Source organism: Dasypus novemcinctus, chromosome 28 (assembly GCF_030445035.2).
Source record: "Dasypus novemcinctus isolate mDasNov1 chromosome 28, mDasNov1.1.hap2, whole genome shotgun sequence".
Lineage (NCBI taxonomy): Eukaryota > Metazoa > Chordata > Mammalia > Cingulata > Dasypodidae > Dasypus > Dasypus novemcinctus.
The window spans coordinates 19163613-19188828 of record NC_080700.1 but is presented as its reverse complement, the minus strand read 5'-3'; the positions used below and the strand labels follow the sequence as shown (position 1 = coordinate 19188828).

Here is a 25216-nt window from a genome sequence, read left to right as displayed (position 1 = left end):
ATTTTAATCCTGGTTCTAGAATGAATAGAGATAAAGAAAACCATGGGCCAGGCACTGGTACCCTCAACCTCATTGATCTCAGGATTAAACCAGCTAGACAATTCCCTGGTATTCATGGGGGATTCTTAAAAGCCATTTATTTATACCCTTCCTCAAGAGGATGTAGACATCATGCCATAGGTACCCCAACTGTGGGGCTTTACTCTGGATTGTAGACAAGTTTGAAACATTGGCTGTAACCACCTATGTACAGTCCAGGTACAATAACTTTCCCCAGAGCCATTACCCAGTGATCTGAATTCAATAATCAAAAGCTGTGATCGTTGGTCAGCTACAGTTTACTCCACAAATATACCATTCCTGCTTTGCTTGCGACACCACTGAACAAAAGGTATGAAAGAAAGATGAAAATGATTGCCAAAATTCATCCCATTCCGTAATTTTCAAGATACTCAGCTTGCAGCCCACAAAATCAGTGGAACAAGTTGTTCTTTAGTGCATCTTGGGAACACAGGTTCAGACACAAAACCTCTTCTAGTAAATGAACAGTTTATTACTTAGCACAAATGGCTGAAAGAGGATGGGAAAAGATTCAATCATGGCCATTTTCCCAGTCTGGCCAACTACCCAGGCCAGAGTTAGTAGATGGCTGCTTTTTATGCTTCACTAGGAGAGAATTGACTGTATTGTTTCAGTATTGAGTATTTATACACTAAGGGGCAAGAGGACAATAAATCTTGACATATTTGATCTTATTCATTTCACAATTTGGAATGCTTTGCACTTACATGCACTGAAAATCTGGCATTATGGTAAATCACTGTCACCTTGATGGTGCTTTATTGCCAGCAATCCTAATTAAATGCCAGAAAAGATGTGTGGAGGTGTTTTCAGGACTTGGAGTTGTCCTGGGTGATGCTGTAGGGACAGTTACTGGACATTGTATGTCCTCCCATGGCCCACTGGGTGGAACGTGATAGAGTGTGGGCTATGATGCAGACCATTGACCATGAGGTGCAGGGGTGCTCAGAGATGTATTCACCAAATGCCATGAATGTCTCATGATGATGGAGGAGATTGTTGTTATGGGGGGAGGAGAGGGGTGAGGGGAATGGGGGTATATGGGGATGTCATTTTTTAAAATGTAATATTAAAAAAATAAAGACAAAAAAATAGCAATGCTTCAACATTGGTTCATCGATTTTAACAAATGGACCACACTAATCTATTATGTCAATAATAGTAACCATATATGGGTGCCAGGATGTTGTATGGGAATTCACTATATTTTATTGTAATTTTTCTGTAAACATGAATCTAAACATCTCTAAATATAAAGTTAAAACATAATCACACCAAAGAATAAAAGAATAAATAAAGACTACTATGATCACTAAGAAAGTATAGGTGACTACAGAGATATCCTTTCATGTGAGGAGATGAAGTGGCCTTCAGGCTTAGTTATGAAGAATTTGAAGGAGGCAGCCACTCAAAGTGCTAAGAAAAGAGCTTTCCTGCTAGCAGTTATAGGAAGGGCAAATGTTTTAAATGGGGAAAGAAGTTCCCCAGTTCAAGGAACAGAAAAGAAAGTGGGGAAAATTGGTTGGGAATGCAGTTGGAGAGCTGAGAAGACGGCAGATCACATGGGACTTTGGAATCTATGGAGAGTGGTGGGAGCAGTGTATAAGTGACTGGAGGAACATGGCATGTTTCTTGGTAAGTTAACCCTTCTTTGTTCTAACCTACTATGGTAAGGAAGAGTCAAATGGGTAAAAAGATGTTTCTGCCTAATTTACTTAATCTATCCTAAGTATTGGGTTTTAGAAAAATATGCCAATTGGTGAACAAGATACTTGAATAAGAAAATATTAATAGGCCTAGTTCAGTTGGCCTTGACTATGTTACTTCTCATCTTGGCACAACTACCTTGCTCAGTCCCTTCAGATGTCTCCCCTCTCTCTCTCTGGCTTTCCCTTGACACATCAACATGCTTTTCCTCTTTTTGTCTCATCCAGAACTGAGATAACAGCTTCACTGAAGGCCTCCACCACTGTAAGTGCTGCTCCCTCAATCTCCTCTCAGAGCTAAGGTTCTTAGATATCTGAGTCTGGGGTCATGACCTGGCACCATTTATACTCATTTCAAGTTCAACTAGCTGTGATCTTGTCGCACTTCAGCCAGCTACTCCACTGAAACTGCTCTCTTAAGGCTACATTCAAGTTTTCTACTGTAATGGACACATTCCTTTCTTTATCTTCTTGATGTTTACTTCCTGATTTCTCATTATTTTTATAGGTTTGATTATATCTTTCCCTACCCCCACCTTGGCTTACCCATATCATCCTTTCCAACGTCCTTCCTACTTCTCTGTTTCTTCCTTCTCAGTGTAGTCTTTCATTATGTATTCCTTTCCTGTTGATGCCCAAAGTTTCAATCTCCTGCCCATATACACCTCACTCTAATACATTTTTGGAGTGGTCACTTCCAAACTTTGGATTCATCTGAATCAAAATACAAGTGAACCGAACTCTTCATATCTAATGAGAACTGTCTCCTCAGCCCCACATCTGAATTGCAGTTGGACTCTCATGGATACCTCAAACTCAAGCTCTTCATACAATGTGCTTCCCCCCTTTCCTGTCAGGGTGCATATCACCACCGATACTCTAAGCCAGAAGATGGAAGATCTCCTTGACATGTCCTACTCTTTCATTCATTAGTGCATTTAGTGATAATGTGTCTACTCCCTAAAAATATTTTCTTAATTTCCTTCCTCTTCTCTGTTTTTCCTGCCATAGACTTAGCCCAAGTCTTCATTACTTGTAGCCAGACTATCACAAAATTCCTACTAGTTCCTCTGCCTCTTGCCAGGGCTTTCTCCAATTCATCCTCTGTACTGATGCTACTTAAAAATACAAAAACCTTGTCAAAAACCTTTCCTTTGTTTCTGTAGTCTGCACAATAAAGTCCAAATTCTTCAGCATTTCATACCAAAAATCGCATGGTCTGTCCACAGTTCATGTCTCCAGGCTCACTCTTACCATCTCTTCACAGTTATGTTTCACTAGAGGTCAGGATATTCTAAAAAGGATTCTGGGGAGAAACTCTCAAGTTATTAATACAATTCTGAACAAATAATTTCATTTGTGAAAGTGGGGAAATTGGTTTAAACACAGTAGTGGGCATAAAGAATATCCATGAAAAGAACAGAATGCAAATTTTGAATACTGAACTCCTGTTTTTCATTGAAAACCCATTAACATCACTAGGAATTCAGTTTAGAAAAGTGCTACTGAAGGCATTTGAAACAACTTATAACAGTTTCTAGAATATGCTATGCTCCCTTGCTTCTCCATCTCTGTGTGGGCTACCGTCCATTCATTCATTTACTCCTCTTTTTTTTATGCAAAAGTATTCATTGTATATCAGCTGTACATACTAATACTAGTATAGGTTGGACATTCAGAGGGAGAACATGATCTACATGAGCTAAATTAGTAAACATATGCTTGAAACAATCAGTCTAAATGCTATGAAGTTGGCAGCATCAAGTAGGAGGAACTGATTTGGGGAAAATCATGTGACAGTAACCTTGTCTCCTCCTTCACAGGGCTATTAAGGTAGGTGTCAGGGGTTTATTTTAGGTATTTTGAGGCTTAGATATTAAATATGCATTTATTTAAAATTATAGTTTATTCCTGTATTGATTCTTTTCTTATGAAATATCCATCATTTTCTCTAGTAATATTTCTTGGAAAGTCTATTTTGTCTGATACTAATGTAATTACTCCAATTTTCTAATGGTTTCTGTTTGAATGATACATCTTTACTCATCATTTTATTTTTACTCATTTGTGTTTTTAATCTGAGGTGGGTCACTTGTAAAAAATACATACTTAGAGCCTGTAAATTCATCCAGTCTGATGATCTCTAACTTTGAGTAAGCTGTTCAGGCAATTCACATTCAATGGGTTTGTTGGCATTTCTGGATTTATATATCCCATATTAGCTATTTTCTATATGTCCTCTCTTGTTCTTCTGTATTGTGTAAGTTATTATTTAGTGTACCATTTATATTGATTTGTTTACTTTTAATATGTCCTTTAGTTATTCCTTTGAGACTCTAATTGAAAAATTAAAATACAGCTTATTTTATGACAGTCTACTTCAGATCAACCCAGAAATATAGAAACTTTGCTCCATTGTACCTCCATTTCTTTCCCCCCCTTTTTTTATGTTGTTATGATATATATTTTTATATGTTACAAATGCTTCATGTAATATTATAATTTCTGATTTATACAATTTTACATCTCTTAAGTTAAAACAAGAAATAAAAGTTATACCTATAGAAGCTTTTATATTAACCCACATGTTTATCATTTCTTATGCTCTTCATTGCTTTCCAGTGGAGTAATATCTTTTCAGTCTGACAAACTTCCTTCAATTTTCTTGTAAGGGATGCATGGAAGTTGAAATTATTTGTCCCCAGAAATGCCAAATTCTTAATCACTATTAATTTGCATATGAACATATTGGTAAATAGAACCTGATACTGGATCCTTTTTAAAATTTAATTTAATTTTTATTGTCTTTTTAAAAAGTTACATAGACCACAAAAATGTTACATTAAAAATTTTAAGAGGTTCCCATATACCCCACAGCCCACATCCTCATTCCTCCCACATCAACCTCTTTCGTCATTGTGGCACATTCATTGCATTTGGTGAATACACTTTGGAACACTGCTACACTGCATGGATTACAGTTTACATTGCACTGGATCATTTATAAGCAGAATTATTTTGGCAAGCATCAAAAGGACAAAGTCAGAAGCATAGATATAAGACATCATCATGTGATAAAGCACTGCTATCACCAGAATGACTGACTGGAAAAGAAAGTATAGCCTTGCTGACATCTTCATTTAAGATGGCTAGTTTCTGAGATTGTGAGTGAATAATTCTTATTTAAGCCAACCACCTAAATATTTGGTATTCATCTATCTTGGATTGTCTTTATTTTACTTTCATTTTGCTGGATACAGAATTCATGTTGACAATGTTTTTCCAGCAGTACTTTGACCATGTCATTCCACAGCTTTGTGGCCACCATCCATTAATTTTTTTTTAAAGATTTATTCATTTATTTATTTTTCTCCCCTTCCCCCCCCCCCACCCTCGTTGTCTGTTCTCTGTATCTGTTTGCTGCATCATCTTTGTCCCCTTCTGATGTCAGCAGCTCGGGAATCTGTGTTTCTTTTTGTTGCATCATCTTGTTGTGTCAGCTGTCCGTGTGTGTGGCACCATTTCTGGGCAGGCTGCACTTTCTTTCATGCTGGGTGGATCTCCTTATGGGGTGCACTCCTTGCACATGGGGCTCCCCTACACGGGGACACCCATGCATGGCAGGGCACTCCTTGCGCGTATCAGCACTGTGCATGGGCCAGCTGCACATGGGTCAAGCTGGCCTGGAGTTTGATCCGTGGTCCTCCCATGTGGCAGATGGATGCCCTAACAAGTGGGCCAAGTTCACCGCCCACCATCCATGAATTTTATTTCTACTTCACTTTACTTAATGCATCATTTTTCTCTGGTTGCTTTGAAAATTTTCTCATTGTATTTGATTTTAATATTCTTTTTCTGTCTGAATTAAACTTTGAGTAAGTGTGTCACATATTAAAGGAATGCATAAGACAGAATAATTCTACCAAGTAACCAATCTTTAAATGATCTACCTACTAAAGTAATTACCATTCTGCAGGAATGATTAGACATACTGGATTATTAAAAAATATAACATATGGGAACAGTAGCAGAGGAGTCTTCTGATGCGGCAGAATCAGCTTTGAGATTGATTTTCTGCTGGGCCCTCACATGGCAGTGGTATGTAGAAAACTGGCCTAGCTTCTCTGACTATCGCATGAACCCACAATTTGGTTTTTTGACTGAAGGACTTTTCACATGTGATACACTTGAAGGGCTTCTCCAGTTTGTGAATCTTCTGGTGCACATTGAGGTCTGATATCTGGAAGAAACCTTTCTGACACATGGTAAAAAAAAAAAAATGGCCTCACATTCCTGTGTCTTCTCTGGTGTGTGTCTCACTGAGCTGGTACCTAATGATCCTGGGACAGTTCTCACACTTGTATGATGTTGGGGATCTGTGGACAATTTCTTGGTTTCTTTTTTACATCTGGATATTTCACCATTGCTTTGGTTGGTAGAAATAGGCTTAGGGCTACTTGATCTATCCTGGGAAGAAACTGGTTCCACCTACATAGGGACGTCTTGAGAAGAGGGTCCTCCTAGGGATCCTTCCTGGGATATGGAGGAGCCAAGATTTGCTCTTCTGGAGTTAGGCAGGTTCTCCCAAGATCCATACCCCTCTTCCAGCTTAGGGCTATAATCTTCCTGAATAATAACCAGGGAAGGTACTTGATAGCCTCGATTAGTAATATATTCATTTACTTGATTGGAATATCACAGAATGTTGATATTCATCTGCTTGTCCTGTTTGAAGGGGAATATTTTGGGAACCATGGAGGGGTGTCCTCATGCTCACTCCTCTTGAGGTTCCTGCTGGCATTTTTTTACATGAGATGAATGACTTCCCTTAAGATCATATTCTCTGAGAAGTGGGCTTCCTCTGCCTACTTGTGGACATGGACAAAATCAGGTGACTTCATGCAATCATTGGTCAGATCTTCCATGAGTTTCCCTAGGATTCTTCCACTTGAATCCCAGTTCCTTCTCAAACTGGATCTGTTTCGACAGTATCTTTTCATCATAAACAGTTCCAGAACCAACTAAGAAATAATTTCTTGTTGTTTTTCTGGCTGAAGCCACACAATTCCCCCTTTCTGAATAAGCAATTGTTGATTTGATATAAGCCGAACTGAGGTCCCTGAAACTTAGAGTTCCCATCTTTCTTCTAGACATTGTTTCCTTTTATGGGTATTTGTATTTGGTTTTCATAGTTTGTCTGTGATGTGCAGATCTCTTTATATACATCTTAGCATTTTTTTTAACTTCCTGGACATGAATATTGTTTATCATTAAATCTAGGTAATTTTTGGTCTGTATTTCTTGAAATATTTTTCTTCCCCTTTCTCTTCACTCCTTTTAGGAGTTCTGTTACATGGAAGTTGGTATATTTGATGTTTCTCACAGGTAACTGAGGTTCTATTAATTGTTATATTTGTTAGTTGGATTATATTTGTTATGGATTATATTTGTTAGTTAAAGATTCATTCTTTTGCCATCTTAAATCATCTGTTGCATTCCTCTATAGAATTTTTCATGAATTTTTGTTTCACCAACACTAAAATGTCCTTTTGTCAAAAATAATTTTTATCTTCCTCTATAGAAATTCCTTTTGTTGCTTCATTGTAGTCCTAATTTTTTCTCATTCATTAAACATGAACTTTCGTTCTTGGACATATTTATAATAGCTGTTTGATGTCTTCATTTGAAAGACTTCTGAAGATAGTTATGGAACATTCCTATTCACTACATTTCCCCCTGTGCATGAATCACCTTCATTTTCTGAAAAAATGATCATTCTGGATGACTTAATATATTTTAGCATATTTGGAGTCTTAGCTTTAATTGTTATGGTGCTTACTGTTGCTGCTGTTAATTTTTCTCATTCATATTTTTATTTTGGTCTTGGCTTGGCCTAAATCTATGACTTCTCTCTCCCCTATACTATACAACAATATATGTCTGTTCTTGATATATGTGTGTGCATGTATATGCATAAACACAAATATGTAACATGTTTTATATAGATATATTACACAGTTTTTTCTGGCTTCCTATAGGCTGTACCCATTTCTGTGTAGATTAACTGTCAACTAATAAAATGGGCAGAAGTGGTTTTCAACCGACTTTGACCATAAGGGTTCAATCCTTTGCTCATCAGTCTATGTGGGTAAGGCATTATTGAAAGTTCCCTGACATTTTTGTATCTGCTCTGATGTTTTCTTTCTGCTGTGCCCTTTCATTTCTCCTATGTGCATGTGTATAGCCTCAGGATCAGCTAGGAGTATATGGATAATGGGGCCTCTATTAGCCAGCCAAAGGGATCCTGATGCAAAATATCAGAAGTCTGTTGACTTTTATAAAGGGTATTTATTTGGGGTAGGAATTACAAATACCAGACCATAAAGCATAAGTTACTTTTATTGTCCCTCACCAAAGTCTATGTTGGAGAAAGATGGCTGCAGATGTCTGCCAAGGTTCAGGCTTCCTGGGTTCCTCTCTTCCCAGGGCTTGCTTCTCTTTCCTCTGTGTGCTTATTTCTCAGGGCTACAGCTTAAGATTTCAGCATCAAACTCCAACATTTAAACTCCAATATCAAAACTCCTAACTGTCCTTTGCCATGTCTTTTATCACTTGGTGGGTGGGGACTCACAACCCTACCAACATGGCCCAATCAAAGCCCTAATTATACTTTAATTATACCCAGGTACAGACCAATCCAATATCTACTTTTGGAATTCATAACTATATCAAACTGCTACAGGACCCTATCTTCCCTCTACTATTCCTGCATGAAGCCCCATTTAGACCTGTGCTTCCCACCAACACATCCGTAGGTCATCCCCTATTTTCTGTCCCTGCGATCATCATATCAACTGATTATGCTGCTAGGAATGGGTGTGCCCACTTCTCCATATTTGATGAGACCCTTTTTATAGGAATTACCAGGGATTGAAACTGGGACCTCAAACATGGGAGGGAGTCACTCAGTCACTGAGCTTCATCTGTACCCATTGAGCCCTTTTTGACTGAGTGGTGCTCCTGGTATCATTGCATATCCTGCCTTCATAGCACCTCTACAATGAGCAAGCTGGAGTGGGAGAGTGAATGGGAGCAGACTCAGATCAGATGCCACAGACTTCCAGGCTTCTTAGAAGCATAAATAGTACTAAGATTATTGTATGCCTTTGATCTCTTCTCAGAGAGCTCAAATGGTTGTTTGGTTAAGCTTTACAGCTCATGGTCATATTTTGGAGATAGAAGTTCTGGAGGCAGGCCTTTTAGTTAAAAATGAGTAGGCCTTTGAGGGAGGGTAGATGAGTTGGCACAAGAAATAAGGAGTGAAAGACTAAACGGTAGCACAAGGTGAGAAGTTGAGTGGTTGGAGAAAAGTTAACTCAGCCATCCTGACTCATCAGCCACTTTTGGCTATTTGTGTCATGGAATTTAAAGTAGATTCCCAAATCATTAGAAGGCATGATCTGTACAAGACTGAATATCATTGAAGCCCTTACTGAAATCAGAAGAACCAGAATGACAGGAAGGGAATGCTGAGAGTAAGACTCTATCAAGAACCTTCCATTTAAATGGCTGGGATTTATACAGAAGGGCAAAGAATGACTTTATCATAAGGATAAGTTGCAACCAAATATATGAGATTGAGTGTAGGAAAATTAATTTTGTATTTCAAAATCTGTATCTCAGGAAAATACTGATATATATCCTTTTTGAGGGCATGGTTTGTATAATTTATGGTATATAACCTTCTGAGAGAGTCACCTGTGCCCTGGTGCATAAGCCTCATACTTAAATCAATACCCCCACATATTCTTGCTAAAGTGGAAATTACTGTACTTACTGATACCTTGTGAGACAGGTGGAATGTTTTTTAATTAGTCTCATATTTAACACAGTGGGTGGAAAGAAACAAACCTTAGTTCTTCACTTCTATTTGATGCATAGCCACTCTTCTCTGAAAATGCAAGAATATTGCTCTGACAGATGACAAATATCTTTAGGGTTGTAGAGCTAGCATCCCAAACTACTTACCTAATGGCTACCAGTTACCAGGGTACACACAATGTGGAATAAATTCCTGTGCCTTATTCTGACATATATCTTTGTATGATAAATATGGTAAGTATTTAAGATACTTGGAGTTCCTGAATAATTAAATGTTTGGAAAAACTGGAAAACTAGTACAAAAAAATACAAATAAGTTAAAAGCAGTAATAAAAATGTTAAAACCCAATGAGACCTTTTCTTTTTTAACATGAACTTATGAAAACTTCTAATATTGTTCAAATAAATTGTATACTGAAGTACAAAAGTAACTAAGATTGAGCATATTTATAAAATTATAATATTACAGTGACACACCCCTTAGAAAGCTATCATCAAAACTGAAGGAATGGCGGCAGACTTGGCCCAGTGGTTAGAGTGTCCGTCTACCACGTGGGAGGCCCACGGTTCAAACCCCAGGCCTCCTTGACCCATGTGGAGCTGGCCCATGTGCAGTGCTATGCATGCAAGGAGTGCCATGCCACACAGGGGTGTCCCCTGCATGGGGGAGCCCCACGTGCAAGGAGTGTGCCCTGTAAAGAGAACCACCCAGCACAAAAGAAAGGGCAGCCTGTCCAGGAATGGCGCCGCACAAACGGATAGCTGACACAACAAGATGATGCAACAAAAAGAAACACAGATTCCCATGCTGCTTACAACAACAGAAGTGGACAAAGAAGAAGATGCAGCAAATAGACACACAGAACAGACAACTGGGGTGGGAAGGGGAGAGAAATAAAGAAAGAAATCTTTTTAAAAAACCCTGAAGGATGTTGTAAAAAATTACAAACTCTAGGTTGGATAAAGAAGAAAGCTGAGAGAAACAATGTGGCTCGAGCAATTGGGCTCCCACCTACAACATGGGAGTTCCCTGGTTCAGTTCCTGGTGCCTAGTAAATAAGACACTGAGCTGACATGACAGTTAGGTGTGGCAAGCTGACACAAGAAAAGGATGCAATAAGAGATGCAAGAAGAGAAACATAATGAGAGACACAACAAATCAGGGAATGGAGGTGGCTCAAGTAATTAGCAACTACCTCCCACATCAGAATTCCAGGGTTTGATTCCCAGTGCTTCCTAAAGAAACAAGGATGAGAAAGAGACAAAGCAAATGGAAACAATGATGGGGAGTGTGATGGTTAGGCTATTGTGTGAGCTTGGCCAGGTAATTGTGCCCAGTTGTTTGTTCAAGAAAGCCCTGGGCTAACTGTAATGCAAGGGCATTTATAGACCTTAGTTACCACTGACTTCTGAAATGAGAAATTACAGATCGCTGGTTATAATTCAATCGGTCAGGGAGATTACCATCAGCAGTGAGTGATGCTTAACCCAACCAGTTAAATGCCTTAAAAGGTGAAGTGATTCTAGTATTGAGAGAATTTCCCAGCTCATCTTGGACAGCGAACATCTCCCAGAACTTGTCAAGTATCTTCATTGGACTTTCATTGGAGCACCTGGTAGCAGCCTGCCAGTGGAACCTGGACTTGTGCATCCCCACACTTCATGAAAGACTCTGATATATCTTTTACTATCAATGGATATCCCTTGTTTATTCTGTTTCCCTAGAGAACCCTGACTAATACAGGGAGAAATACATAAATAAAACATATCCTTTTAAAAAAGAAGAAAGCTGAGACACCCACCTGTCAAACTGGGAAAATGATGATTTCTATTCACCATATTCATGCTTTTTCTTAACCCACAGTTATGTGCTCAGCAGCCATCTTGAGCCTCCATGAATACTATAAGCACTCTGTCCTGGACTCTGACTTTTACTCACACCTCTTCCACCTTTCCTATCTATGGGCTGGCTTTCAAAAAGCCTTGCAAAACAGAGCTATGGCTCTGGTGTTTGCAGTAGGGTTTGGACTGATGCTGCCCCAACACCACACACCAATTAAGCTTATGCCAACCCCATTTCTACCCCCACCTGGAACCATTCTGATTTAGGTGGGTGCAGAGATCCTGAAGTTCTGCCTTAAGGGAGAAAGGAAAATGGTGTGTGCTATTTCCAAGATTTTGGGAAAGCATAGATTGAGGTGCTTACAGGCACTTATGTGATCTTTCTCTCACTGGGCTATTACTTGGGCATAGGAGCAGTTCTTCATTCTCCCCTGCAAATGAGCCCAATTTCTGTAAACCTCCCCTACCCTAGAGTGACTCCCTACTCCATTTCCCATTGGTCTTCACCCACTCAACTCTAAGTTCCATGAAAGCAAGCTACTCAGCCGGCTCTCCTCTCATCCTTGAGAATGGATCTCAGCACAGGGCAGATCTGGAGCCAGCCTGGACCCTCTGATCTGGAGGGAAGAAATCTCAGATCTGCAGCCAGATGTGGTGGAGATCAGAGGCCCTGGACCTGGGCTCTCTGTTCCAGTGGGTGACTGGTGGACAATGAAGAGTGCCCAGGATGGAGAGGGAATGCTGAGCCAGAAGTTCATGCTTGGGCTGAACCAAGAGAGGAAGACACTGGCCTGTGGCTGGGAATCAGAGAGATCGATTCCCCAGGATGTGCCACTGCTGCCACTGGCAGTCTCTAATGGCATCTTCCCTTCTGAATCTTCCCAGTGTGTGTGGGAGGACCAATGGGTCCTGGTATGTCTTCCTGTGTGCTTATTTCTCTATTTCCAAGAGTGTTTTTTCTCATTCATCTATGTAGGGACCCCCTGGAATTACTGAAAATGCCATGCATGTTTGCTAGAGATCAGAGGCCTTGAACATGTCTAAGGGGGCCTGAGGCATAGGTGATGTGTCTTGCATTGTGGAGACTGAAGTACAATGGGAGTGTGTAGAAAGGGGTCAAGTTGCAAAGGGAAGGGATAGTTCCTTCACTTCATCAATATTGTGCCAGTGAAGGCAGCAAAGGACAAGGGTGGCTTCTTTGGGACCCATTTGCATGCAGGTGCCAAGGGGATTTAGGGCCCCAATGACCAAGTAGAGGTCTAGCATGTGAGGGTTCTTTGTTTCTAAAGTTGCAGTCTCCTCTGCCCTTATCAGGCCTGGGCTTATGCTGATTGGGATGATCATATTAATGGTTGGCACAGAACTGCTTACCTATGTCCCAATGGCATAGGTAGAGGTGATGGTAACAGTGCAGGGTTATTGCAGAGGGGCAGGAGGCATTGGTGAGGGAGTCATGCTCTGGGCAGGTGCTGCCAAAAGAAGAGGGAGGAGAGAGAGTAAGAAAGAACATACATGCATTATAGAAATGCTGCTGTTAAATTCTACACCTAATATTCCCAAGCAGTCTCCCATGCAAATACTAAGCAGATCCTACCCAGAATAGCTTTAAAAATCAGACATCAGTCTGTATCAGACATGTTCAGGGTGGTATAGCCATAGATGCTGGTTGTCACAGCCTGGAGCCTCAAGAGTATGTGCTGTGCATTGCTGCTAAAACTTGTCACTCTGCAAGCTCTAGGGGCCACAGGACCTGCTAATGTCCACTAGTCATCTGGGTGTCCTTGCCACCATGTTACACCTCACTCTTTGGTTTTGCTCATACCCTGACAGCCAGGGTGGCAGCCAGAAGGCAGGCCAGACATTGAGATGCCCTGACAGTGCCCAGCTACCCATATAACAAACCAGAGGCCAAGGGCTCCCTGGGGTACCAGTCTCTTTGTTAAGCAGTTTCCAAAGAAGCTTGCCTCCCCTTGTATTCTGACATCCCACCAAGTCAGAGATACTCAGATTGTGTGAACTTGGGCCCTTGTGTGCCCCACCCTTCCCAACCTGGCTCAGTCCCCATCTCCACACAACCACACACACACCCAGCCCACAAGTGTCCCACACACATCCCTGATGTGTATAGCTGGAACCACTACTCTACCCTGATGGCCTGCCCAGTCTGCAGGCCCTTCCTAGAATGTCCTTGGGTAGCCCACCTGGTCAAGGCCCCACCAGCCCAGCAGACTTGATTGAATGCACCAGGCTAGTGTCAGGAGGATGCCAAGGCCTCATTTTCCACACAACACTCAGGAACATCACTCCTATAGGGAACTTAGGCCAAGCAGTCCCCATGCCTATCTTCCCGTAGGGTGCAGCCATCCCAGAAGACGTCTTCCCACCCAAGTGGCCACAGCACTCTTACTACTGACCTCCATAAAATAAGTACACATTTTCCAGCCCAGGCTCTGTCCTCAGCCATCTGAGCCCAACCAGAATTACTCAAGGTGGAAAACTCACATCTACTCTGAGGGCTGGTGCTGGGGGAGCCACTGGCACCAAGATCCCACCTAGTCCACCCATGCAAATTCAAACAACACACACACACACTGCAATGGAGCATCTGTTTAACTCAGCAGTGGGAGCCAAATCATGGCTCTGATGCAGTCCACTAGAGTGGGAAACACTAGCCATGGGCTGTGATGGACCCTGGTGGACTTAGGCTTGGAAGCAGGTCATCTGAAGGCATGAGTGACTGGGAGAAAATGCCCCTGGAGCTGGGAACTTAGATGACCTTGGATAGGCATATCTCAAGGTATTTGCAAGGAGAGGTGGGGCTCTAGAGTCTCCCCGTGATTCCCTGTCAGCAGCCTCCACAGTCCCATGCAGTGGGTGGAACCTCCACTGTCATCTCCTGTGCCTTTGCCATCTGAGAGCAGTCTTCCTTGGAAAGGCCCTTGAAGCTTATAACTGTGGTCCTGGTGGTGCAATTGATTAGGTAAGGTGCTGCCCTAACACTTCACCCCCCTAAAAGCCCTCATCCACACTGTCTACACCCCCCATGGGCACCATCCCACTAGACTTCCCTGCAACAGTGGATTCTGCCCTGGGCCCCTGACCATCCTTCTGAGGGTGACTGGAACACATTCGATGCTGTTTTCAAGACCTTGGGATTTCATCAGGTACTTCCTGCCTCCTTGGGGTTCCTTTTCCTAATGGGCTATCTCTTGGAGGACACTTCAGAATTCTCCCTAGCAAGGGAACCCTCCATCTCTACACACCCCAGATGGCTAGATTGACTCACTGCTGTTTCTCAATGGTCTCCACCCACTTGACTCTAAGCCCTGTTAGCTCAGGCCATTCAGCCCTCTTTTCCCTCATCCTGGGGAAAAAAATCCTAGCACAAGGTCGACCTGCAGCCAGTTTGCCACCTCCAACCCAAGGGAAGGAGGTGCAGAGGTGTGGTCTCTCAGTCAGGAATAGCCAAGTTTGGGGGATTTGCCTCTGCTGTTAGCAGTGTCTCTTGACATCTTCATGCTAGAATCCTGCTGTCATGTGTAGGTTGGGGCCCTTGGATATGTCTGTCTCCTTCTCTGCCTGCCTGTCTGCCTAACCTACATGACTGTTTCCTGGGTAATTTGTTCTTTGTCCAAATGATACAGTATTTTACTGGAGCCATCATCCTAAGCAAATATTTCAACTCTAACAGCATTTAACCATCAGTCCATATCATTCCAGTCAAAATGTCAATATTGTGGACCACTCTGGTGAGCTGGTGGTTTTCCCTAGTGTTTCAAGGACACCACTCTATAAGTAAGAAGGATGAAGTCCACTGGCCATGGGGGACATCTTTTGAAGCCCAGGGACTTCATATACAATATCTCAACTTTGGGGAAGAAATCTTCTTTTGTATTGAAAGCATAAATGTCACCAGGCCACCCCTGGAAGAAGTTCCACATGACTACTGTTACAAAACAGTGGGATTTGATTCTGAGGATTGTTTCTTTTGCACTCACCTGAATTTAATGTTACAGTGGACAGCAACACTATTTCAGGAATGACATAATAGCCCAATATACAATAACGGGTGCTTACAGGGAGCACATTGGAGAATCTAATACACTGGGGAAGTCAGAGATACACGTAGAGACCATCTCTCAGGCCTTATCTACTCCCATTTCTATTGTGTATGCATGCCTTATGTTTCCATTCCACAGCCTGGTGTTTATGTTAGGTCTAATGGAGAAGTCTGAACATCCCTTAAATGTAGAAACTGGAAATACTTAGCCCCACCTGCTTATTGGGGAGAGAATGCTCATTGCCAGATCATCACATGATGTGGTATATAAATACTGAACATTCAAAGAGTATAAGTCTCTCCTCTCCAAGGAGAAGCATACAGAGCTGTCACTTCCAACAGTGGCACAAGCAGTTAGCCTTCCTGGGAGACTGGCCATGATGGTATCTTTTGCCCTGCACTTTTGGACAATTTGGGCACTTTGTTCTGTGCAAGGAATAAAGTGTTCATTTACTAAAAGTTGTTATTGTGCCTGAGCCTGTGTTCCCATTATGCACCATAAAGCAAATTGCTCCACAGGTTTTATTCTGGCAAGCACAGTGCATGGGGAAGTACAGAATGGAGGTTTTGTTTTGTTTTTGTTTTTGTTTTATGACCATTTTCATTGCTCTTGCATTCTTTTTGTACAAGAGCATTTTGGACAAAACAGGATGGGCTAAACTGAAGGTTCACCCCTTCCCTACCAGAATGGGTAGAGGTAATGGCCCACAGGTGGAAGAACTAACTAAGCATGTTGTTTCCATCCAATGGAACCTACCCAGGAATTCCAGGGAGTTAGCTGGATAGTTACACACTGAGTTTGATAAGATTGGGGCTTCAACTACCTGGAACACATAGATGAGATCTGCTCTCCAGTGGAGAACTTTGAGGAAAATATAACCTAGAATAAGGGCCACAGGCTCAGTAGGCACAATCTAACTCTTCCAGATCCACTCCCCTCAATTGCCAAATATAGACAGTGGAGGAAGTGATGTGGGCTATGGGTGGAAGGCTCTTCGTCTCTTCAAAGATAACCCAAGCTGTTTGACTTGTGGGTGTGGAATGGTAAGAGGCTGCAGTCATGCCCTTAGGGACAATGGCAACTGCTCCAGTCCCAGGAAACGGTTTAACAATGCAAGGGCTATAAACTTTAAGTATTTAAGGGAAATGCAAAAACCAAATATGCTAAAGGCTTATCTAGAATATCTGGAGTCCATGCTAAAAGCCTACCTAAAATGTAAAAGATATACATGCTAATTGAAGCCTATTGAACTGAAACAAAGCGACCATTTAGCCTTTCCTCCCGGTATAAAAGACATTTGAAAATCTTGTTCAGGGCTCGGGATTCAAACTGAAAGCTCCCGAGTCCGGCCAGCCATCAATAAACCATTTTTCCTTCTCAAAATCATTCCTGAGTCCTGGCCTCTCTCTATACTCAAATAATTAAACTTCTCTTAAATTCCACAACATTTTTGGCGACTCTGGTGGGACTACAAATGAAGGCCAGAGACGGTAGCATTTTGCTGCCCCTTCCAAATCCCCAAGGAAGCCGGGAGGACTTGGGTGAACCCCAAATCTGGGTGCCCCTGGATTAAATTTAATCCAGAAAAGATGTGGGCTCCACCAGAATCTTCCCGACAAAAATCGAGGGCAATGGAAGGTCTGAAGAGAAAGATTCTGGGAACGAAAAAGAACTCCGAACATGGAAGAAGGTAAGACTCCCCGGGTGAGCACAGTCTGGAAGGCCCTAGCTTTAATTGCTAGGAAGGGGAAGCTGATCACCTCCCGAGAGAACCCTAGTAGCCCCAGAAGGCTGGGGGGAAGCCGTTCTCTCTAGGCTTGGGAAAAGGAGGAAAACCGGGGAAAAGCCCTGGTGTTTTGGGTTTGTCTAACTGCATGTTAGAATCTGGTACTGGTCTTATATCCACTAAAGGAGTGGAGTCTCGATTTTAATAGGAAGGGCTATTTATAGGTTCAAGTCCTAATGTCCTGGAAATTGGTCTAGATTAAGGGAAACAAAACTTGGTTACAGGAAGATGGATCGGCTTTTCTGGTGGAGCTTGGTCTGGGTGTAAAGTTTAAACAGTGGAAAAAGTCTAGCTGAAATCTTTTGTTATGGTGCTAAATTGTGAATAAATTCGCTTTATACCAAATGTTAAGTGTTCTGAAGTTTGCGATAGCTGTGGGGGCAGCCATGGTGAAAATATATATAAACTTGTGGATCAGATTAGTGACCTTTGTGCTTCTGTCTGTGTCAGCTCATTGCTAGTGTTGGAGTTGTGTCCTTATGTAAAGTAGAATTACAGCTGAGCTGGAGCCCACTCTTGCCATTGGCAAAGGGGTGAAATGATTCTGGGGCAAAAGCTGAGGAGTCTGGATGTTTGCAGAGTCTAGATGTTTGTGCATGCTCTGCTGTCTTGTCTCTGGTCTGGCCCTTTGCCGGGGCTTGGAGGCCATCTGTGTCCGCACCACGCACCCAAGTTTGTTGGGGATGTCCCAGTCAGGGTGGCTGGGTCCCTGGGAGAGTTGCCAAATTTGAGTAGGTTCTGTCTGCCCATTTTGGTTGAAAGCTGGAAAGGGGGGAGCGGCTTGCCCCTTTCCAGTGAGTCCACCCTTCTATTCATAAGCCGCATTCCTGTTTGTTGTGCGCCTGACTGCCTGGAAGGGGGGGGGAAGTGAAGAGGGTGAAAAGCAGAATCAGAATAAATGCGGTAAAGTTCCCTCCTTAGGGTGTCAAAGCCAAAATACGTTTGCATTCTGCTTAGGTTCTTAGAAAGTATTGTAGTAACCTTAAGTAAGAGAATGTGTTCTGTAAAGGTAAAATTTGTCTTAAGGGTATAAATAATTATAAAAGTTTTACAAAGCATTGTTTAAATTAAGGTATTTAAATGGCTAATTGCAGAAGGTCATTATTTAACAAAAACTGAATTGATAATAATAATAATAAAAGGCAATTTTATAACAAACTTATTCGGCAGCCAGTCTCCCCTGCCAACTTGCTTCCAAAAAAACCGTTTCTGGTATTACATGCTACTAAGTATTTAAAGTGAAGAAAAGTTCATTATTTTAACAAACTTGTTTAGTATTAATAGCAATTATATGTTGTAAGAAGTTTGCCTGGTAACTTAGTATGTGGGATATATGGAGTGTGTTCTTATTGTTAAGGAAACAGAAGATGATTTTGTCCTAAGATAAAATGATTGATTATTAAAAAGAGTAGAGTGTGGGACAGAACCTGAATAAATACTGAAAGTGTAAAAGGTTTGTGGAAGGAAAATTTTTATGATTAAATTGAGTAAGATCAATATACAAAGAAAATCTTTTATCAATAGCTTCTTGTGCTTTAACCTCATCATATCCTCAATGTTTGAAGAAGAGTCTTACCTCTTTTAAAAAAACATTTTATGTTCTAGAAATCAAATCCTGAAAAGTAGCCTTTTATTTCAAACTAACTGCAAGAGATTTATTCTTTTACTTTAAAGGAAAAATTAAAGTAATGGTTAAGTTCATTTAATATGTTATAAGTTGAATGAAAGGTATTTAAAGGTGTTATAAAATTAATAGGTTTTTAAAAAATTAATAAAAACTGTAACTAAGAGTTAAAATCATTTATAAATGCATTTATATTATAAAACCGTGGAAAGACAATAACTGAGATTATAGCTGGGTGAATTTAGCCTGAAACTATTATTTAAGTGTAAATTCTACACTAACCTTTCCTTTGTTTATGGTTACTTCAAGCCTAACCTCACCCTTTGCCTTTGCCTATGGTTATTTCATAATTGAGAAGAGCTGGGACATCACTGTCTCCTCTCCTGGTATTAGTAACCCTTTCTCTCATGAATTCAAGTGTAAACTAAATAAATTGCTGCCTGATAGAATAAAGTTAAATGGCACTGGAGTTTTATTATCTCCAAAATCAAAAGGGGGGTGGAGGGGGAGAAGTCTCCTGCCTTGACAGTCAGTGTTCCTAAGAGTGGCAATTCATGAGAGAAAGCAGTCTGTCTCCCTGAGGCTTCAAATAGCCTCAGTAAATATATATAAAATTAATCTTGTTGCTTATCCAAAATTCTGCTAATTTCAAAGTAAAATATAAAGTTCTAAAACAAAATGGTGCTAAGGCATTGAGAACATTTTAGTTATTACAATCCACTAAGTAAAAAAGAAAATTCTTGTGGTAAACTGCATGGTCATAGTGCAAATTAAGAGTTTCAAAAGTCTTTGAAAAGTTTAAAGTAACTAAAGTCATGTTGTTGTGTCAAACTATTCATGTCTGCCTATTTGCTCAAATTGTTGAGGTTAAATATGCAGTATTATAAGTAATATGTATTTCTAGACCCCTAATTAATTAAGCTAAACAGTATATAAAATAATGCAAATTATAAGTAATATCAATGAGTTGTGTTTGTGTCTAACTCTTTGTGTCTTCCCATTTAAAAAAAAAAAGCTCAATGTATGTCTTCATACATCAGGATAATAATATCAAATTAACAAATGAAAATTCTTAAAAGAGCTCTATTCAAATTGTTAATTAAATATGCAGTTATATATGTAAATAAATATTCTTAAAGCCCAAATTAAACTAAGCAAGATGAAAAAGTCATAAAAATCTGATTATGGAAACAATTAGAAAAGGGCCTCCTCTTTGCAAGAGCTTTTAAGGCAAGACTAGGTGTGGCAGATTAAACCTATCTACTAAGCTAGAGAATTAAGAATCAGTTTGCCTGGTAATTTCCCAGTTTAAACCTTTGTCAGCCATAAATTGCAAAAAAAAACAAAAAACAAAGATTAAGTTAATTTTCACATAAAAAAAATGTTGATGTAACCCGGCGGCCTGCTGCCTCAGTCTCCCACTCCCGGGTTGGACAGTAGTGGAAGAGACCAGTTTAGGCCAGTCCTATGGGCAGTAGAAAGATGCCCAAGAAGGAGCTAACTAACTCGGTGCCATTTCAGCACTAAATTCTATTCCTTATTTAACAAAGGGGGGAGCAGGTAAAAACTAAAATGGTTGGAATGTGATAGAAGAAGCAGTTAAATCAAACTTTTGCGTGGGAAAGTTAAATCTCAGATAAGCTGTAACTTCTGAAGTATCCAATCTATAGAAAAACAGGAAAAGCTTGCATGCTAAGCTTAGGAGTATAAATTGTGTCATTTTTCTTTGTTCGTGGCACCAGCCATATCTGGCTCTGCACCCCTTCTTGTAAGATTGAAAATAAATTATTTTCTTCTCCACAATCTGGTGAGCCTTAATTTCTTCCAGAAGATTTCTTTCCAATGAAATAAAAGTAATTAGTGGCTCTATTAACAAATTTCAGTAAGTAAAAGAAAGTCCATAAAAACTATGGAGAGATCTTTCCTGGGTTATGATTTAAAAATACTAAGTAATTGTGTAATGTGTTTTAAAACCTAGTAGTCAGTATGCATGTGTTTTAAAACCTGGTAGTCAGTATGCTTTTAAATTAATAATTTTCATAACTTAAAAAAAAGAAGTTTTTAGCTTCCTGTAAGAAAAAAAGAGAACATTCCTTGCATAAACTATTATGGTTTCAATTTTATTTAACTTGAGTGTAATCTCCCATAGTTAATTTATAAACTATATTAACATTGTATGTACAAAATCTTTACAGTAATGAAAATTGTAAAGTTTACATTAGTGAAATTAAGCTAAAAGAAAAAGATTGTAAATATGCTCTCTTAAATAAAGAGTAAATTTCTTTCATTGGTAATTGTAATTTAGTAAGTTTATTTAAACATAAGGTAGCTAGTCAATGTAGTTATAGTCAATTATAAAGAGTTTGTAAAACATCTTCCAAACTGAAAATGTTTAAATAGTTCTAGTTGTAAAAGTCATTGTTAACTAAAAAACTTAGATTGGTATTGGTAGCAGAAATAACTTCATGATAATAAACCTGTCTGAAGGCCACTGCAAAGTACACATTTAAGTAAATAGTAATAAAAAGTTGTCTTAATTCTATTAGAAATATTCTGTTTTCATTCTAACAATGAAAAATATTTTTCCTCTATTACTAAAGTAAAGTACCTACTGTTATCTTCATAATAAAATTGTGTAAGTAAACAGTCATTTAATATATGATGTGTTGCATTAAATTCTTAAAAATATATATATATACATATAAACAAGGAATAAACGTTAACATTATCAAACTCTTGTGCATTTGAACCAAGCCTTGTATACATTACAGGTGGCCTCTCCATGTGAGTTATTAGCTAAGCTGGTCACTGACCCCTCAATTAAAAATATTTGCTATATCAGCCTCTGGTTCTGCTCTTGAAGTCAATGGAAACTACGTTGCAGTTTCAAGCTCCTGCAGCAGCCAATGATGACTCGGTACAGCCAAGTGTACAATTATTGCCTCCAGACTGGCACTGTTCCATAGTGCCAGAGAGCACTATGCACCAGGCTAGTAGAATACTAGAAAATCTCTCTAAGATCAAAGATGCTGCGACTTGCTCACTGTGTTGAAGAACATGCTAAGTAGAGCCATGATACCAGGATACTGTAAGTGAAACCTAAACACAATTGGCATTATGGCCTGCTGTCATGGAGAGATAACATGTAAAGTATTACAAACCTGAAACTCAAACCTAATAATTGCAACTCCGAATCCTTATGCATTAAGTAATACATTACTTAATATTAAGTTAATATTAAGTGCTGTACTTTTATCCTGTACTAAATATATGCCTAATAATTATAACGTTATCTTTTCTATTTTGGATCAAGTGCAAAAGTATATTAGACATGTTAAATTCCTGGTAAAATCATTTTCTAAACAGTTAATAAACATGTCTATAGAATAAAGTAGCAGTCTCAGCCAGTCTCAGTCAACTTCTATATTCTGCTGTACTCTGCTGTGTAGCAAAAGTGAGGCTTACTTGCTGATAGTGAGTCACCTATTGAACAAGTCAAAATTGCTAGAAATTGTACAATGAAAACCAAGGTGTAAAAATCTTTATTCTGTAATTCTGATCACTCCCACAGGTAAAAACTAAGAATATTTCCAAATTAGTGTTCTAATCCTGAGTGAAGCCAGTTGCCCAAAGAGTGCCAGTTCACCAGGAGCATCTGACAGAGCGAATGAGTGTCAATCATTGAACAGCTTAGAATGTGTCTTCAGACAAAGCTAAGTGTCTGTTGCAATTTCTCTCTAAAGATAGATAACTTAAAAATATATATATATGCTGTTCCCACCAGCTTTTAAAGAGTGCCATCTTTATAGGCACCTAACCTTGTCTACCTCTGTAATCCAATGTGTCCTCTTTTAAAAACAGGTATTCCAAATTTTTAATTAAGTTTGTTTCTTTCAGAGTGAACATCTTATTAACCATATGAAAACTTCATCCAACTTCATACAGAATGCCAGATCCATCTTCCTCCAGTTAGAATAAATTAAGAGTTTTACACCTTATTAAGCAATGACTACAGCCCATGGCCAGCAAGAAGCAGTTACAGAAAAGAGATCGTCTCCCTTCAGCACCCCTTTTAAATTAAAGGTGTAAACTCTTTAAGAGTAAAATAAAAGTAATAGATGGATCTGGAACCTGACTAGAAATCCACGTGAGTGCCAGTGGCAGCAGAATAACTGCAAGAGGCCCCTGCCCAAGATTCTGCTGTCCAGAATGAAAAGTTCTAAACTTCTAAAAACAGTCCTGGATGCTGTACTAAAGACTGATAATCAATCAAAACAACAAACAGCCATCCACCTCATAGCTCCAACAATAATTATGCCAAAGCTTAGCAAGTTAAACTTTGGCAAAAGGGGGGAATGATGTGGGCTATGGGTGGAAGGCTCTTCTTCTCTTCAAAGATAACCCAAGCTGTTTGACTTGTGAGTGTAGAATGGTAAGAAGCTGCAGTCATGCCCTTAAGGACAATGGCAACTGCTCCAGTCCCAGGAAACAGTTTAACAATGCAAGAGCTATAAACTTTAAGTATTTAAGGGAAATGCAAAAACCAAATATGCTAAAAGCTTATCTAGAATATCTGGAGTCCATGCTAAAAGCTTACCTAAAATGTAAAAAATATATATGCTAATTGAAGCCTATTAAACTGAAACAAAGCGACCATTTAGCCTTTCCTCGCGGTATAAAAAACATTTGAAAATCTTGTTCAGGGCTCGGGATTCAAACTGAAAGCTCCCGAGTCCGGCTGGCCGTCAATAAACCATTTTTCCTTCTCAAAATCATTCCTGAGTCCTGGCCTCTCTCTATACTCAAATAATTAAACTTCTCTTAAATTCCACAACAGAAGAACAAGTTGGAAAGCTCCTGCCTCCACCTTCAAATGTGAGTGAAAAGTCTGGCCCCTGGGAGCATTCTCTTAAACAAGACATGACTAAATTGAAAACAGCTGAGGATTGTGGCCAAGAACAATAATTCTCCAGGACTCTAGGCCATATGCCTCAGTGTATATACATTTTGGGGGCAGTGAACAAAGCTTTATATCATTGTTGGATACAGATACCCATGTCACTATCATTCTAGGAGATGAAGAGGGGAGACCTTGGGCATTCCACAAGGGTTTGGAGATTGTAGGTTACTGCTACCCTGTTCATTGTTCCATTGGCCTCTGGCCACCACTATGTTCATGCCTCCTGCCACAGAATACATTGTAGCAATTGATATCCTGTGCCACTGCACATCCCAAGCATGACAACAAGCATAAGCTCCCCAATGCCAACAAATTCTGGTTATCATAGTTGGGGAGAGCTGGACTCAGCATCTCTCAGTGCTCCCACTTTTTTTCATTGTCCAACAGTGGCAATACTCCTTCCTGGTGGAGAAAAGGAACTCATAAAAGACCTTCCTTCTGCAGCTGTCCTCTGTTCCACCCTCTCCATCTAGAATAGCCTATTGTGGCCATTGGTAAAAGTAAGTGGAGCATGCTTAACTATTTGCAGACTGTTGGTATTTGAAAGCAGAAGTATTGCCTCTGGCACATGGAGTCCCAGACATTGTGACACTCTTGTAAACCATCCTGGCTTCCCCTGATATGTGATATGCTATTTTGATCTTGTGAATATCTATTTTACCTTCCCACTTTGAGAGGAAGATCAGAATCAATTTTTTTTTCAATAAAATACCTACAGTGGATTTTCATTGAACAGTCACATGTGTATTTAAACTCAACCACTATCTGCCATCAATGGATGGGACAGGATTTGAGTAAGCTACACCCTCCCAAAGATCTCCAAGTGTTCCCTTATATTGTTGATCTCATGTTGTTTGGCCAGGGTGAAGAACAAAGTGCTCAGAGAGAGCATGCATTGTTAAGTAGGACTTGGCAATTTGGTTTGGTCATAAATTCTAACAAGATGCAAGTCCCAGCTCAACAGGTCAATTTCTTTGTTGGTGTATCAGCTCAAGCCAGCACTGGATCCCTGAAGCAGTGCAAGAAAAATTAGCATTTCCAAGCCATCCAAGTCCAAAAAGGAATCCCAATAATTTATTAGGCTATTTGCATATTGGTGCTGACCTATTCCACATCTTCACACCCTCCTGGCACTACTATATTGAGTCATATGGAAAGCAGAGTTACATGCTTTTAGGCCATAAAGTTCCCAGACAATACCCAGAACTAGTCCTTCAAAGGAAACTTCTGATGTGCTATTGGGCTTTGGTATAAATAGAAATGGTAAGGATTACC

General features: G+C 40.0%; 1 protein-coding gene across 1 annotated transcript in view; it reads left to right on the top strand.

The window, feature by feature from the left end:
* LOC111766688 (zinc finger protein 596-like) overlaps positions 1-23756 on the top strand; it is a 79952-nt gene extending 56196 nt beyond the window's left edge. Inside the window, exon 11 of the mRNA XM_071212520.1 lies at positions 22553-23756. Coding sequence (XP_071068621.1) covers positions 22553-22563 — 11 coding nt within the window. The 3' untranslated portion in view covers positions 22564-23756. The remainder of the gene's footprint in view (positions 1-22552) is intronic.
* The last annotated feature ends 1460 nt before the right edge of the window (positions 23757-25216 follow it).